Genomic DNA, 15,780 nt, shown 5'->3' on the forward strand with positions numbered 1-15,780 from the left:
ACGTTCCTGAATGTTGATCTTCATCAGTCCAAGTTAGAATCTGAGAACTCTTTTTTACATTAGATGCCTTGCCTAGTCCTACTAGGGAAGTGGACGTGGTGTGCGTGGGCCATGAAGAGGGCCAATCCTTCTCTGCTATGCAGGAAACATCTGCTCCTGTATCCAATAGACCTTCAATTGGTTTTCCCTGAATTTGTAAAATTTTTGTAGGTCTAGTAGCATGGATTTCTTGTATCCAAAATGCTGCATCACTAGATCCAAAGCCTCCGGCCCCTCTAGCTTCCTGGGTAACAGCTGTCCCTATTTTATGTATTGGTAACAGGATTAATTGGGCAATTCTCTGGTTGGGCTGAATCTGTATAGTTGTGGTGGGTGGGGAAAGTAAAATCTGTATTTCTCCTGTGTAGTCTGCATCAACAACTCCTGGGATGACTAAGATCCCCTGTAATGAGGTGGAGCTCCGTCCTAATATTAAACCCACGGTTCCCTCAGGCAGCGGCCCAGACACTCCTGTAGGAATGGCTGCTACTGGCGAGTCTGGGGTTAGTACTGCATGGGTGGTTGAGTGGAGGTCCAATCCTGCACTGCCTGGGGTTGCCCTGAAGAGGTCACTGACTGATCGAAATTTGCAAAGGGGTTGAAGGTTGATGCCCCTATTATTGCAGGGGCCTGGGGCTGGCCCCTTCTCAAGTTTCCCAATTGAGGTGATGGGATATAACCTCCTTGGGAGTTATTTGTAGAGTTTAAAGGCCGACCATTTTTATGGTATCTTGATCTACATTCCTTTGCCCAATGGAATCCTTTCTGACATCGGGGACAAACGGTTTTTGGAGGATTAATATTATTCCCTAATGTATTTCCAGGCTGTCGAGGAGCTTGCCATCTGGCCTGAGTATTATTATTTTTATTTGGGCATTCTCTGCTAAAGTGCCCAGATAAGCCACAAGAGTAGCAGTTCATATTTCTTTTATTACCTGTAGTATTGCTGGCTTGTCCTATAGCCTGTACATATTGAGGGTATGTCTCCCCTTTGAGAGCTGCAGCTATAGCTACACCCTGTATAAATGCTGGACTTACATCAGCACACTGTTTTATAAAATCATTTATAGTTCCTGTTCTGCGAATCGGCCTTAATAAAGCCTGACAGGTATTATTAGCATTTTCAAAAGCCAGTTGTTTGATTAGGATATCGGCTGCCTCTTTGTTATTGATTACTCTCTTGACTGCCTGCATGAGGCGAGAAAGGAAATCCTGATATGGTTCCTCGACCTTCTGTTTAACCTCTGTAAGGGTGGTTGTTTTTCCTGCCGTATAAGGTAGGGATTTCCAGGCACTTACTGCACAACTGGTTACTTTGGTAAGTGCCTCTGTGGGCATATGCATTTGCTCCTCAGCCGTGTTAAAATCACCTTCTCCTAATATCATGTCTAGGGTTATTCCTTTTCTGGTTTTTTCGCTAGTGGCTACAGCTTTCTTAGCAAGATCTTCATATTCAGTTTTCCATAATAAGTAATCGCCTCCTGAGAGACAGGATTTACAAACCTGTGACCAATCATAAGGAGTCATCCATTTACTGGCTAGGGTTTCTACCAAGGTTTGTGTGTAAGGAGCTAGAGGTCCATATTCAGAGCAGGCCAATTTTAATTCTTTAAGTACTTTGTAAGGTATAGGCTCCAAGGTGGGGTTTCTATTCCCACCAGACTCATTCTCATATGTAACTGGGAAGCAGAGTGAGAATTCAAGATCTCCATTAGCTTCAGCTTCTCTTATCGCCCTTTGAAATTTAGACATGGAGCTCATAGGAGCCACAGGACGTGGTTTAGGCTTCCTTTCTAATTTGGGGAGCCTGTTTTGAATGGGAGGGCCACTCTCCTCTCTACTGACTGGAAAGGACCAATGGTCATGTTTATGATATTTATTCTCCTCCCGATCAGTAGGCATAGCTAAATTGCTTTTAGATTGAGCTGAAGACAATGATGATGTATCCTCTCTGGGTGGAGCCGAGGGACTATTTAAATTTTGAGAAAGTTCAACCGTTTTTGCCTCTGGTGCCAAGGTGTCACAGATTGAATCCCAGAGGGAAAAGTAACATGGCAGGACCTTCTCAGATTCATGGTGTTTCTTTAATTGCTTTCCTACTTCAACCCAAGTTTTTAAATTAACAGTTCCATCCTCTGGAAGCCATTGACATACTTCTTCTATAAAACTTTCTGTCTCACTGGGAAAAACCTCAACTCCAATTCTGCTAGTAAGCATATGCGTTAAAAGATTAATACAGAGTCTTTTTTCTTTAGACTCAGTATGACCCATCTTGTCAATCTAAGTTCTGTACTAACTACCCGCTTACCCTACTTATCCTCTATGGGGGGGGGGGGGGGGGACTTACCTAAGGGAATCCTGTTCGGGCGCCAGATGCCGGGGTCCAACCCCAGCGGGTCCAGGGGTCCCCAAAGGTGTGGACGGAGTCGGCGAAGAAGGAATGACACGGAGACAGCGTTCAGTTGATCAGCAGCCTAGCCAGGATCTCCAGCCAAGTTCTGGTCTTGATCTCCAGAGAGGTTCTGCTGTTTATTGTTTTGTTACATCTGTATTTATACCAGTTGATTTTAATCCTGTCAATTTCTATTACAAAGGTTAGGGTGTTTCTTATCTCCATTCCAGGGAGTAAAGATTATGTAGCTTAAGCATGATTGTTTGTAGTGATTAACTACCCGCCTGGCACTTAGTTAAGGAGTTTCATCCCCTCCCTAACTTCAGGGAAAAATTCCTACCTGGGGAAACAACCTTTCTAGGAGAGGCATCCCCTCCCTGACTTCAGGGAAAAGTTCCTACCTGGGGAAACAACCTTTCTCGGAGAGGTGACCTTGGTTAAAACACACAGCGCTAAGGGGAGCAAACATATTAAGACCAGTATGCTATATACGCCAGGTCCCTTGAAACATATGCTGTGCAGATGTTTCTATCTTGCAGCGACTGTGTCAAGCAGGAAGGATGGACCGGCTTCCGGCAAATGATGGGGCAGGGGAAGCCCAGGTGGGAGGCTGCACAGGAAATGGAATCCAAGGCTCCTGTAGGTAGACGTACATAGGGAATCGGGAAAGGGAAGGCCTCCAGCATGATACCCAGGTCTCCGTAATTAAACTGATGATCTCACCAGAGGGGTAGGTAAGCTAAAACCCCAGGGCCAGGGGTCTGTTTTGTAAATAAAGGTTTCTTGGCACACAGCCAGGCCCTTGAGTTTACATATGGTCCAAGGCTGCTTTCAGCTACAATGAAAGGCTAAGTAGTTTCGACAGAGACCATATGGCCTGCAAAGCTGAAAGTATTTCTTATCTGGTTCTTTAGTCAAATACGTGTAGGCACTTTGTATTCTACACTGTCTTCCTGGCTGCTCACCGTGGCTGTAGGTACACTCAGAAAGTCCCACAGTATGGAAGTCTCTTTCCTTTATGGAAGCCAACATTTCCCAAATGTATTTGCTCCCAGGCCATTTTTTAAGCTTTTTTTTTGTTTGTTTTTTAAATCCCCACTTGAGGATATGTTTTTGTTGATTTTAGAGAGAGAGGAAAGGAAAGATGGGAGAGAAACATCAATTGGTTGCCTCCCATTAATGTCCCAACTGGGAATCAAACCTGAAACCTTTTTGGTGTATGGGATGACGCTCCAAACAACTGAGCCACTTGGCCAGGGCCCAGACCTTTTTATTTTTAAAATATATTTCTTTATTGATTTCAGAGAAGAAGGGAAAGGGAGAGAGAGATAGAAACATCAATGATGAGAGAGAATCATCGATCGGCTACCTCCTGCATACCCCCTACTGGGGTTGAGCCCGAAACCCAGGCATGTGCCCTTGACCAGAATCAAACCTGGGACCCTTCAGTCTGCAGGCTGACGCTCTATCCACTGAGCAAAACCAGCTAGGGCCCATTTTTTAGTTTGACCCTGAGGAATGCATCTTTAGACACTTGCATTAGAAAGATTGGGGGGTATGATGGAGGGGTAAAGATGGGTGAGAATACACGTTATGAGATCAATTAAGACTTAAAATTATAAGAATTAGACAAAAGGGCCTGAGCTAGATAGGGCTTGGGTCAAACAGCAGGAAGAGATCTACCGGAGAACCCGCAGGTTCCTATGCGGATAAGCAAACGCAGAGAGCACAAATGAAGACAGGGAGGTAGAGGGCGGAAGAGGACCAGCAGGATAAGGAGCTGACCTGAGGGGAAGGAGTGGACTCCAGCTGAGACACACTGAGTGCTGTTGGCTCAGACTGAGCGATAAATGTCAGGAGGCAACCGATCGATGTTTCGCTCTCACATCAATGTGTCTCTCTCTCGCTCTCCCTTCCCCTCTCTCTAAAAATCTATGTTAAAGCCGAAACCGGTTTGGCTCAGTGGATGGAGCATCGGCCTGCGCACTGGAGGGTCCCAGGTTCGATTCCGGTCAAGGGCATGTACCTGGGTTGCGGGCATATCCCCAGTGGGAGATGTGCAGGAGGCAGCTGATCGATGTTTCTCTCTCATCGATGTTTCTAACTCTCTATCTCTTTCCCTTCCTCTCTGTAAAAAATCAATAAAATATATTAAAAAAATAAAAAATAAAAAAATAAAAATCTATGTTAAACATCTTCGAAATAAATAAAGTAAAAATAAAGAAATGAACAGAGCCCCAGAGGCCTGAGGGACTACAATAAAAAGTGGGAGTCCCTGGCGTAGGGGAGAAAGAGGGTGGGACTGTGAAAGGACTCAGAAATAACGACTGAAAATGTTCCAACTTTGACAGGAGCCATCAAAGTGCAGATTCAAGAAGCTGAGAACCCCACACCAGGACACATCAGCTTCTGAAACCTAAAGACAGAGAGAGCGCCCTGGCCGGTTTGGCTCAGTGGATGGAGCGTAGGCCTGCGGAGTGAAGGGTCCCAGGTTCGATTCCGGTCAAGGGCACATGCCCGGGTTGCAGGCTCGATCCCCAGTTGGGGGTGTGCAGGAGGCAGCCGATCAATGATTCTCTCTCATCATTGATGTTTCTATTTCTCCCTCCCTCTCCCTTCCTCTCTGAAGTCAATAAAAAAAATATTTTTTAAAAAAAGTTAAAAAAAAATAAAAAGACAGAGAAGGCCAGTCTTCCCGAGGCTGTGTCAGACCCTTAGGGCCTGCTGCCCGAGGGTAACCAGGCCTGGGGGCAGGACGTCAATGACAGCGCAGGAAGCCATGTGTTTGGGCTCAGGGATCCTCACAAGATGGTAGGGCGACCACCTCCTAGGACGGGTTCCCGCACCCCCTCTTGGAAACAACCCCCTCGGGGGTGTTCAGTGGAAGGGAAACAGGGCTCTTTGGTTTGAACATACCAAATCTCCGGGCCTTTCTACCTGCTGCTCCCTCGCCTGCCATGCTCCTTCTTTGCCTCCTCACGTGGCTGCTGCTGCAGGATTCTGCCTGAATGGCACCTCCTCTCGTAGACCTTCTCTGGTGCTAAGGTAGGTTTTCCACCAATCCCCACCCTCCCAAGTTTTTCCGTGGCACCTGTTTGTTTCCTTCTTGTCGACCACAACGTGCCATCATTTGCTCATCGTCTCTCCTCTCAGCTGTAAGCCCCGTGGGACCAGGTACCACGGGGTGTCCCGAGCACTTGCTTCATTGTCTGGTACACAGTTGACAGACCGGAGTCTTATTGACTAAATGAATAAAGAGCTGAGAAGGGAAGGGACCCACCTTTAAAAGAACTCTGGTGTTTCAGGAGCTGAGCTAGCTAGCACTTTACCTCCATCATCTCTCTAAGTTGTCTCGAGTGAACAGGGGGGTGGGTATTGTTGCTCCATTTGACAGACGAGCAAACTGAGGCTCAAAGAGGTACAGTCTTATGCCCACAGTCACACATCGACCAAGATGCAGAGCTGAGTTCCATGCATGGATTTTTTCCCCTGCCCATGTATTTCCCACTGCTCCACCCAGCCACCCTGTTATCTGGGCTTAAGCCCCAGCCTCCCCTGCAGTATCTTGTGACATTCCCTCCGATTGCTCATTGAACATTCTTAGCCAAACCAGGAGCAGTGGACAGGTAAAGAGCGTTTCGTCCCACCGGTCTCTAGGCAGTGGGGCTGGAGTGTAATTGAAGTGCCTGGGTACCATGGCGATGCAGGCCGTATAAAGCGCTATAAATACCCTGAGAGAGGCTTCTCTCAGCCCGCCCGCTGGTTGCCGCACCCACCCCCGCTCCCACCAGGGCTCCTCGGCTGTTGCTGGGGTGGGAGAAGAGGGGAGCTCAGCAGGAACTCCCTCTCTCGGCTCACATGGTCTTTCTCCTCTCCACTCCCCCCGCCCCACACCCCCGCCCTTGAAACTGAGATTTCATCTCCTCCTCCTCCTTCCGTGCATAATTCATTTCCTTGTTGGTGAAAGACACAGCTCCCAGCTCTCAGTACCCAGAGGACTCTTGGACGGGAGAGTAGAAAGCCTCTCAGACCCGGGAGGCTCGTGTCCAGGAGAAATCCAGTTTATTTAATGCAGTGGTTCTCAACCTTGGCTGCACATTAGAATCACCTGGGAATCTTTTTTAAAATCCTGATTTCTGGGCCTCATCCTCCGGAAATTCTGTTTCTTTGTCACTAATGTTGTGGCCCCCACCCCATAGCAAAGAAACAGAATTTCCGGAGGATGAGGCCCAGAAATCAGGATTTTAAAAAGATTCCCAGGTGATTCTAATGTGCAGCCAAGGTTGAGAACCACTGATTTAAGGAATGAACTGGCAAGGAGAAAGGAGGAGAGGAGGCTGGCAGCACCGGGGTAAAATGCCCCTCCTCCCATGGCGACAGCTCAGCCTATTGAATTCCCAGATGGCTAACTCCAGGTGGGGCTTGTTGCTTCACGGGTGGAGTTCAAACCCAGGTTGATCCATCTTCAGCTTAGAATTCAGACACCCACTTCAACTCTGCCCGGTCCTTGGCAGCTCCGACCTCAGCATGTGCCCTCCCACCTCCAACCACTCCAGTCCTGGCTACTCCTCCACCCCCTTCCAACCCGACTGGTGGTGCCCCAAATCCCTCCTTTGTTGGCCTGGTAGAGCCCACACTTCGGTGAATTCACCAGTAAAACCCACTGGGACTGAGTTGGAATCTTGGCTCTGTTATTTATGATGTGACCATAGGAAAGTCACGTCTCTGAGTCTCAGTTTATGCATCTGTAAAAGGGGACGAATAAGAACCAGTCATAGAAACTCCATCTCCCATCCTGGCCAGTGTGGCTCAGTTGGTTGAGTGTCGTCCTATGCACCAAGAGGTCACCAGTTCGATTCCTGGTCAGGGCACATGCCTGGCTTTCGGGTTCAATCCCCAGAAGGCAGCCAATTGGTATTTCTCTCTTCTTCTCCCTTCCTCTCTAAAATCAATAAAACTTATTTTAAAAAAAAAGAAAAAGGAAAGAAACTCCACCTCCCTATTTGTAAACTAAGTAGGCAATGCTAGACTTATTTTGATTTATTTTCAAGCACTGTATTAAGCACTAAGGACCCAGAGATAAATAAGAAACCATTTCTATTGCCAAGTTTCTTCTACCTTAATTTTCCCTGGCTTAGGACGTGTTTCCCCATCACTGAAAAAAAAAAAAAATCACATGGGCTCAATTATGAACTTCAGCTAATGCATGACTAAAGAAAGGGGGCATGGTCCGCTCAGTCACAGAAGCATCACCGTGTGAGCTCCTCAGATGTGTGGGAGGTAACGTCATGGCATCAAGAAAATCCTCAGCAGCGGTTTCCACAGCCTCCACTTTCGGGAGAAAACAGAAGCCAACAGGAAACTACTGCTGACATATCTGTTCCTTTTTTAAAGCTTCATGTCTCCTCCTTCCCATCTTTGTGACATGTGCTAGCTACCCTGACACGCTGAGATTCTCTGAAACATACGTGTGGAAACGGGTCTTTCTTCTTCGCTGTGGCCGTGGGGGAGAGGATTTAAGTGGGCGTCTTTTTCAAAAACAAGACGACCTGTCCCGGACACAGGTGTCTCCTGTGGGCCACCTGGATGTGAATGCAAGTGAAGAAAGGCTTGGCCTAGGGTCACGTCTGCCGTGTCCTCCAGCTCGGCTCTGGGGCAGCCAGACACCGCCCCAGGAAGGAGGCGGGGGAGGCTGGGCTGCTGGCCTGTCCTTGGGATTCCTGCGGCTCAGTCACCTGTAGAGTAACGTCCAAGTCACGTGGCTTAGCCGGTTTTTCCTTTAATCCCTTTCACGTTTGTCCTCAGCTTTGAAGAATGCCTGGGGATGATTCACCCACCATCACATGGGGCAGGCAGTCATCTGTTTTATGACCTCACCCGGCTTGCAGCTTCTGGAAGATAACCTGGGATTCTTTTGTTGGGGGGTGGGGTCGGGGATGGAGGTAAGAAGGATGGACAAACAGACCAAGGCTTCAATGAGGCAGTTCCTGCTCTGGTTTCACTTTCCTGCTCCCCAGCTCAGGTCTACAGGGTCCAAAGGTACAAGCCATTTGGAAGAGGCCAGGGCTTGGGCACCTGGGCTGGGAGAGAGTTGAATTTGTCAGTCTAGAACAGCCATGGGCAAACTATGGCCCGCGGGTGTTTGAAATGAATAAAACTAAAAAAAAAAAAAAAAAAAAAAAAAGACCGTACCCTTTTATGTAATGATGTTTACTTTGAATTTATATTAGTTCACACAAACACTCCATCCATGCTTTTGTTCTGGCCCTCCAGTCCATTGTGGCCCTCGAGTCAAAAAGTTTGCCCACCCCTGGAAGGTGCTTTCCCTTCACCAGCGAGGCAAAGGGTGAGGAGGCTTGATTGCAAAACAAGACAAAAACAAAATCAGTCATTCGGAGGGTTGTCACAAGCAACCACGTACACTGTTCAGGAAGGGGAATTGGAAGGGCATCATGGGCTTGTATTGGGAAGAGAAAACACTTCATTGCTTCACGTTTCTTTTTTTTTAATATATATTTTATTGATTTCAGAGAAGAAAGGAGAGGAAGAGAGAGATAGAAACATCAATGATGAGAGGGAATCATTGATTGGCTGCCTCCTGCACACCCCCTACTGGGGATTGAGCCTGAAACCTGGGCATATGCCCTTGACCGGAATGGAACCCGGGACCCTTTAGTCCGCAGGCCAACGCTCTATACACTGAGCCAAATCAGCTAGGCCCTGGGCCCCTAGGGCATCGCTTCACATTTCATTGGGGTATGCTTATTAGCAGGCATCGGCACTTGGAATGTACCAGCATCTTGTGCTGTGTGGGCCCAGGTGTGCTGAACAAGGGAGGGGATCCCATGTTTGCGGTCTCAACTCCTCAACAGAGAAGACCCACCATGGGCCTGGGCTGATGGCTCACTGCTGATGCCAAGCCCTCTGTATTTCTCCTCTCCTTTAGCCCTTTCAACAGGCCTGCTGAGCCTGGATTATTATGCTGTTTTCCAGACCTAAGACTGAGACTTGGGTTGAGCAAAGTTACTCAAAGGTCAAAGGGTTAGAACATAGGGTGGATTTGGGAACCAACTAGACTGACTCCAGAGCTTTTGCTTCTCACCCCAAAAAATTATGAAGCAAGCTTCAACAGAGACCAGCATTCATCAGCACCTATAATGTTTCAGATCCAGGAGTAGGTCCAGGAGCTGCAGAGTAGTCAGTCCTCATTCAACATCGTCCATAGGTTCTAGGACTTTAAACGGAACAAGGAACAATGAAACCAATTTGCCGAGAGTTAAGTGCCTACAGCCTCAATGTAGCAAAACGCCATTGAACAATATGGCAGTATTCGAGGACCCGCTATAATTGAAACAGAAAAAGAAAGTATAAGTTAATGTTAGAACCCGAGTGCTCTAGTCAGACAGAGCTGGGTCTATTTGTTAGCTTGGCCAATAGGACAGCATCTCAGAACCTCCGTTTCTCATCAGTGGAATGGGTATAATAAGTAGCATTCCCTGCGCCAGAGGGTTGCTGTGCGGATTAATTTAGCTCACGGATGTGAAGCACTTAGTACCATGTTGGCTTTCCGTTTGACCTGCTGTTCTAATCACTCGTGGGAGGTTTTTATATAGTGAAGTCATGGCCCAAGCAGAGGAAGTGTAGAGGGCTGTGGGAATTCCCCAGGAAAAGATGGGGAACTCCTACTTTTGGTTGTTGGTGGCCAGTGTGAGGTCCACGTTTCCGGATTTTTATGCGTGGCATCTGTGGAATGATGGAGGGAAGAAAGGGCAAATGTTGAGTTGAGTCCTAGGTCTGGCCTCAGGCAAGTAATTGACTTTGCAGAAGGCACTTGGAGGTGAGGAGCTGCTCTGGCGGGTCTTCTCTGTTGAGACCACAGACCTGGGATTCCCTCCCTCGTTCAGCACACCTGGGCCCAGACAACACAAGATGCTGGTTTCTCGGGGAGACTGTGGGGGCTCAGCAAGAGGATCCACGGAAGCCCTGGGCGTCATCCCTCAGTCCAGCTTCCGGACACATGTCCAGGGCAAAAGAACGGTGATACACTTTCAGGAAACACAGACAAGCCAGGGGACCCCCCACTCAATCATGCCACCTTCTTTTTTTGAATGACATATTTTTCATTTCTCAAGAAATATCGGGTCTGCTTTTAACATTTCTAATTTTTTTTCAAGATGAATTTTTTTGTGTGTGCCCTTTATTCTTTTTCAAAACCCCCTTCCCACCAAATATGTAACATACCTCAAGGCAGCAAAGAAGAGAACGCATGTGAAGCTGCTGGCCCACGGCCTGGGACGGCTCCGTACTCAGTTTGGCTAACAATAGCAACATCATGACTATTATTTTTACAAAGTGCTCACCCTGACACCCTCTGGAAATCCTCTCGGGGGAGGGGCCCAAAGGAGAGCCGGCTACATTTGCAAACACTGGGGTGGGGGGGTGGGGGGATGGGTGAAACAACACGGGTAGAAGAATGGAGTAAGAGGGAGACAGATGGTGTGTGTGCTGGGGGGAGGAATCAGAGATCCTGTGAAACTTATGTTCCCTGATTTCCAAGAGCGTTTCTATTTAACCACTTCTTGCCTACTCCGGAGTCGGGGCTACCTGTGCCAAGAGCCTGGACTCTCGGGGTGCGCAGAGCTAGGGGCGTCGGGAGGTAGAGGCAGAGCGGGTCTTGCTTAGCCTGCTGCGGCTCCCGTCTGGTTTCGGGACCCAGGTAAAGGGAGGACTCCCTTTGCCAGACCCGGGCCGCACAGGGGCCGGCGGGCGGCCGGCTGTTCGGACTGTCCCACGAGGGGGCGCGTCTCGGGCCCGAGGACCCGCCCCTCGCGGCGCTGGGCGTGGGGAGGGGACCTGGAGCCCAGGCGCCCGGCGCTCCGCCCCCCGTTTCCGGGGCAGCGCGGCTACCTGCACCGCCCGCGCCGCACCTGGCGGAGGCAGAAGTCGCGAACCGAGCGAGCGCCGGGCGGCGGCGGGGAGGAGGGACGGCAGCCGGCCGCGGGGCGGGAGCGGCGGCGGCGGGCGGCGTGGAGGGCGCAGCGCGCCGCGCGGCGGAGGCAGGCAGGCGGCAGCCGCGCTCGGCTCGCTCAGCCCCGCCGGCCGGGCGCGCACCCGGGCCCGCACCGCGCCGCTGCGGGCGCACATGGCAGCGTGAGCGGCCGGCGGCGGGAGGAGCGGGCGGCGCCGGGCGGGGGCCGCGGGGCCACAGGGCCGCATGGACTGCCGCGCCACCCCGACCGGCCCTCACTAGGGCCCCCCAGCCGCGGGCACCCCCGCCGCCACCCCCCCGATTATGGTGCCTCGGCGGCCGCCCGGGTCGGGTACAGCCGGCCGGAGGCGCTGAGCCGGGGGCCCCAGCGGCGGCCGGGAGCTGCATGGGGGAGCGCGGGCCGCTCTTGGGAAGATGCCCCGGCCGGAGCTGCCCCTGCCGGAGGGCTGGGAGGAGGCGCGCGACTTCGACGGCAAGGTCTACTACATAGACCACACGAGCCGCACCACCAGCTGGATCGACCCGCGGGACAGGTAGGACCCGGGGGCCCCCACCCCCCACCCGGGCCGTCTGTGCCCTGGGGGCCACCAGCCGGGACTAGTGGCGGAGGGCGGGGTGGCTCCGCCAACCTCTTGAGCTTTCTTTGCACCCCCCTCCCCCCCGCCCCACTGCCCTTCTGGAGCGCCGCTCCGGCCCCCGGGAGCTGCTGGGAGGAGGGGACAGCAGTGAGTTGGCCCAGGCTGCCCCACCGCCATCCCTAGATGGAGGACTTAGGCCCCAGTCCGCACCTGCCCAGAGTTTTGACCTCGAGCTCTAGCCCCGCCCCCGCCCCTTTAGGAGAAGAAGGCGGGCGGGGGCGGGGGAGCGACCCAGCTGAGTGATGCTGGGGCTTCCCGGGGAGGCTTTCCCCAGCGCGGGGAGGGCAGCGGGAGGGGGCCTGGGAAGCATCTGGTTGCGGGGGGAGGGCCCCAGGGTTCGGTGGGAGTCTGCCGGGGGAAGGACAGACGCGCGCACGGAAGGCTGGCTGGAGTGGGGGTTTTGACAGGTGCCTCTGAGATTCCGAAAAGAGCTCGGAGCCTCCGGTGGCCTGGAGGCCGGGAGTGGGAAGGGAAGGGAAGGAAGGAGCAGGGGAGGGCTGCTCGGGGAGACTGGTTCTCCAGGAATCCACAGCCACTTGGGAGCTGTTGGCATGTAGATGGGGGCGAGAGGCCTCCGGCAAAGCCCTGCCCATCGCTCTTCCTCTTCGCTTTCTTCCTCTGGGGACCGGGCTCCTCGGCCCTGCACCTGCGCGTCCTGACCTTGGTGGCCACCACGCCGGCTGTAGTACAGGATTTTTTAAAATTTTATTTATTTTTTTGCTGAGGCAGGTGGAGTCCGAGATGCCTGGTGTGGCCTTTAGCTTCCAGACTTTATCCCAGTTTCCACTGTTCGGCATTTCTTTTCTTTTAAATATGTTTTTATTGATTTCAGAGAGGAAGGGAGAGGGAGAGAGAGATAGAAGCATCAGTGATGAGAGAGAATCAATGATCGGCTGCCTCCTGCATGCCTCACACTGGGGATTGAGCCTGCAACCCCCTCACCATAATCGAAGGGAATCGTGACCTCCTGGTTCATAGGTCAACACTCAACTACTGGGCCACGCAGGCTGGGCTGTTTGGCATTTCTTTGCACACAAGCACCCCCTCCCCGTGTATGTGGTGGGGGGAGGGGAGGACCACTTTCTGGGACAGCTTTGTTGTCCTTTGCTGACTCAGTCCTTGGTCAGAGTGTGTTAGGAATGTGGAATTTTCACCTGGTCGCTGGCTGTGACCTTGGGCATCAGGTGCCTCTCCAGCAATGCAGGTAAATGTTTTGGACCCTTCATCTTGCTGGGTTACGATGTATGTCCCAGGAGGCTCTGATGGGGGTGTAGCAAGGTGAGGGTGAACAGAAAGAAAAAGTGTTAAGGAGGTGTGAGTTCAGATTCTCAGGGTTCCTGTGAGCAAGTAAGTTCATTCATTCAACACTTACTGGGTTGCTCTATGCTCAGTGCCTTGCTGAAGGTCTCATTTACCATAATCCGTACGAGAAAATTTTAATGCTAGAGGGCATTCCTTGGGCAAGCTGCTTTAACCGCTGGGCCTCACTTTCCCTATTTGTCAGACGAATGGTTTGCTGGGAAGGAAGCAGTAATAGTGGAATTCTTAAAAGTTGGAAAGGATATAGAAGATCAGAGTCCAACTCCCATTCCCAAACGTAGGAGAAAATTTGAAGCCCAGGGGTGTGAATACCTTGTTTCTAATACTCTCATATGCCAAGTTCTTTTTAAATATTACTGATTTAGAGAGGAAAGGAGAGCTATATAGAAACATCAATGATGAGAGAGAATCATCGATTGGCTGCCTTCTGCACGCCCCACAGTGGACAGCCCACAACTCGGGCATGTGCCTTGACTGGGAATCGAACCGTGACCTCCCGGTTCATAGGTCAACCCGCAACCACTGAGCCACGCTGGCTGGACATCGTATGCCAAGTTCTTTACCGGCTTAGAACTTTCAACCTCCAAACATGTTCAGGCTCACTCTCCTTCCCCAACCCCCTCGGGGCAGCCCCTTGTACTGCTCCTAGAAGAGACACAAGTTCGAGCTCTGTGTCCTCCCCCAGTTTAGGTCCTGGCAGGTGTGCTGTTAGCAGTTGGATGACAGAGGTGAACACCCACACCTGGTGCTGCTCACTCACTCACTCTGGGTCACCCGTCTACAGACTGTTCGGGGTCTCTGAGAGGATAGTGCAGCTGTAGGAAGCTTCTCGAACACCCGTCGTTCTTTACCCTTGGAAGAGGGCAAGCAGTATTGCTTCCGAGAAAACCTGACTTGGCTAGAGCATAATTTCCCAAATTTTAGTACTATGTGGACCGCCTTCACGATATTTTGCTATGTGCATCTGTGCTTTGCTTACTTCATACTTGACTTTAAAGGAACTCACTTTGAAAAAATTTTTAAGCCACTTGCACAGTGGGAAACTAGGAATATCTATTGCCGTAAATAGAAAGGATCCTTTAAAATACAGTGGAGGAATAAAACCCCACTGCCATTATACTCTAGCTCGTACTGTGGCCTGCCCATGGCCCCAGCCACAGGCCTGCGCAGCCTTGGTTTTTAGGCAGATTAGCAAGCGATGGAGAGGAATGAAAAACATACGGTTGCTGAATGGAGCCCCTGGCTTCTTCACTGTGCAAGTCATTGGTTTTGTGCCTCCTGGTCATGCACCTGCACTTGCACTGGGCTGGTGTGGGGCCCCTGAGCTTGGGGTGCTGAGGAGCTCTGAGTGGTACCTTGGGGTCTCTGATGAATCTAACTTTGGAAGTTTGGGGAAAGAGCTGAGCAGAGGGCATCTATTCCGGGCTCTCCGGAATTTCCTTCCTGCACCCTGGGTAGGGATCTCTGTCTGCTGGTCCTGCCTGCGTGGCCTCAGGCCCATCGCTTGAGCTCTCGGGTGCAGGTGCTTCATCAGTGAGAGAACAGGGTTGATGAGATGGTCTGGGGGGACCCTGCCTGCTCTCAGGCTTCTCCTTACCCCTCCTGCCTCCAAGACAGAATTTGGGGGTGCGGGTAGGTGGGAGGGTAAGGGGGCTGTGAAGAGGAGGAAAAATTTAAAAAACTAGAAAGAGCCAGACTTCTTTGGGGTGGGGGGTGGGGTAGGGTAGAGGAGATAAATCCTGCCAAGGTGCTTATATCTCTGCAGCTGGTTAATGCTGGGAAACAAAATAAATCACACACAAGATGCTTACGTGCGGCCGTTTGGGTCCGTCTGGGCTTTTTCCTTACCTGAATCAAGGAGATGCCTGCCCATTCCCCTGAATTTAAAAGAAGCCAGTCCAATGGGCCTTCAGTCAGAAAAGGGATTTCTTAGCCACCAAGAACAAAATAGCGTCTCGGGTTACCAACCCCGAAGAATGCCCTGGCACATTCCTCCCCGTGGGGCTGAGCTGTTTTGTGTGCTGTCCGGCCTGGAGGCTGCTGGGGGTAGGGAATCCAGTGTTCAGCGTTCCCTTTCACCAGGGGGTTGGAAGAGCAGCCAGGCAGCTGGCCCTGCCAACTCTGTCCCCTTCTCACCCAGGGGAAGGCTGGGAGGCCGGAATTCCTGAGGACGGTTGTCCCAACAACCGGAGAGGGTCCAGTAGGCAGCTCGGGCCCTGCCTACTGGGCCAAGGGCTCTTCCTGAGGCCTGGCCGCTGGGAAGGTGACCGGTCCCCCCCGGGGAGTGGGGTGCAGCCCCACGGAGTGATCTTCCTTTAGCAGAGTAATAGCTCCGGGTGCTTCTGGGAGCTCCCAGCCACGGGCCAGCGTGGCGAGGGCATTTGAGCCAGGGGTATGCCAAA

At 51.4% G+C, this 15,780-nt stretch overlaps 1 protein-coding gene across 2 annotated transcripts in view; it reads left to right on the forward strand.

The window, feature by feature from the left end:
* Positions 1-11,834: 11,834 nt before the first annotated feature.
* WWC1 (WW and C2 domain containing 1) overlaps positions 11,835-15,780 on the forward strand; it is a gene marked incomplete at its 5' end in the record, with an annotated part of 121,399 nt that continues 117,453 nt past the window's right edge. For both annotated transcript variants that reach the window (XM_081092167.1, XM_081092168.1), the window contains one exon: positions 11,835-11,953. In XM_081092167.1, the coding sequence (XP_080948293.1) occupies positions 11,835-11,953 (119 nt within the window). The remainder of the gene's footprint in view (positions 11,954-15,780) is intronic.

This window comes from Myotis nattereri, assembly GCF_964212035.1.
Source record: "Myotis nattereri genome assembly, chromosome: 5".
Classification (NCBI taxonomy): domain Eukaryota; kingdom Metazoa; phylum Chordata; class Mammalia; order Chiroptera; family Vespertilionidae; genus Myotis; species Myotis nattereri.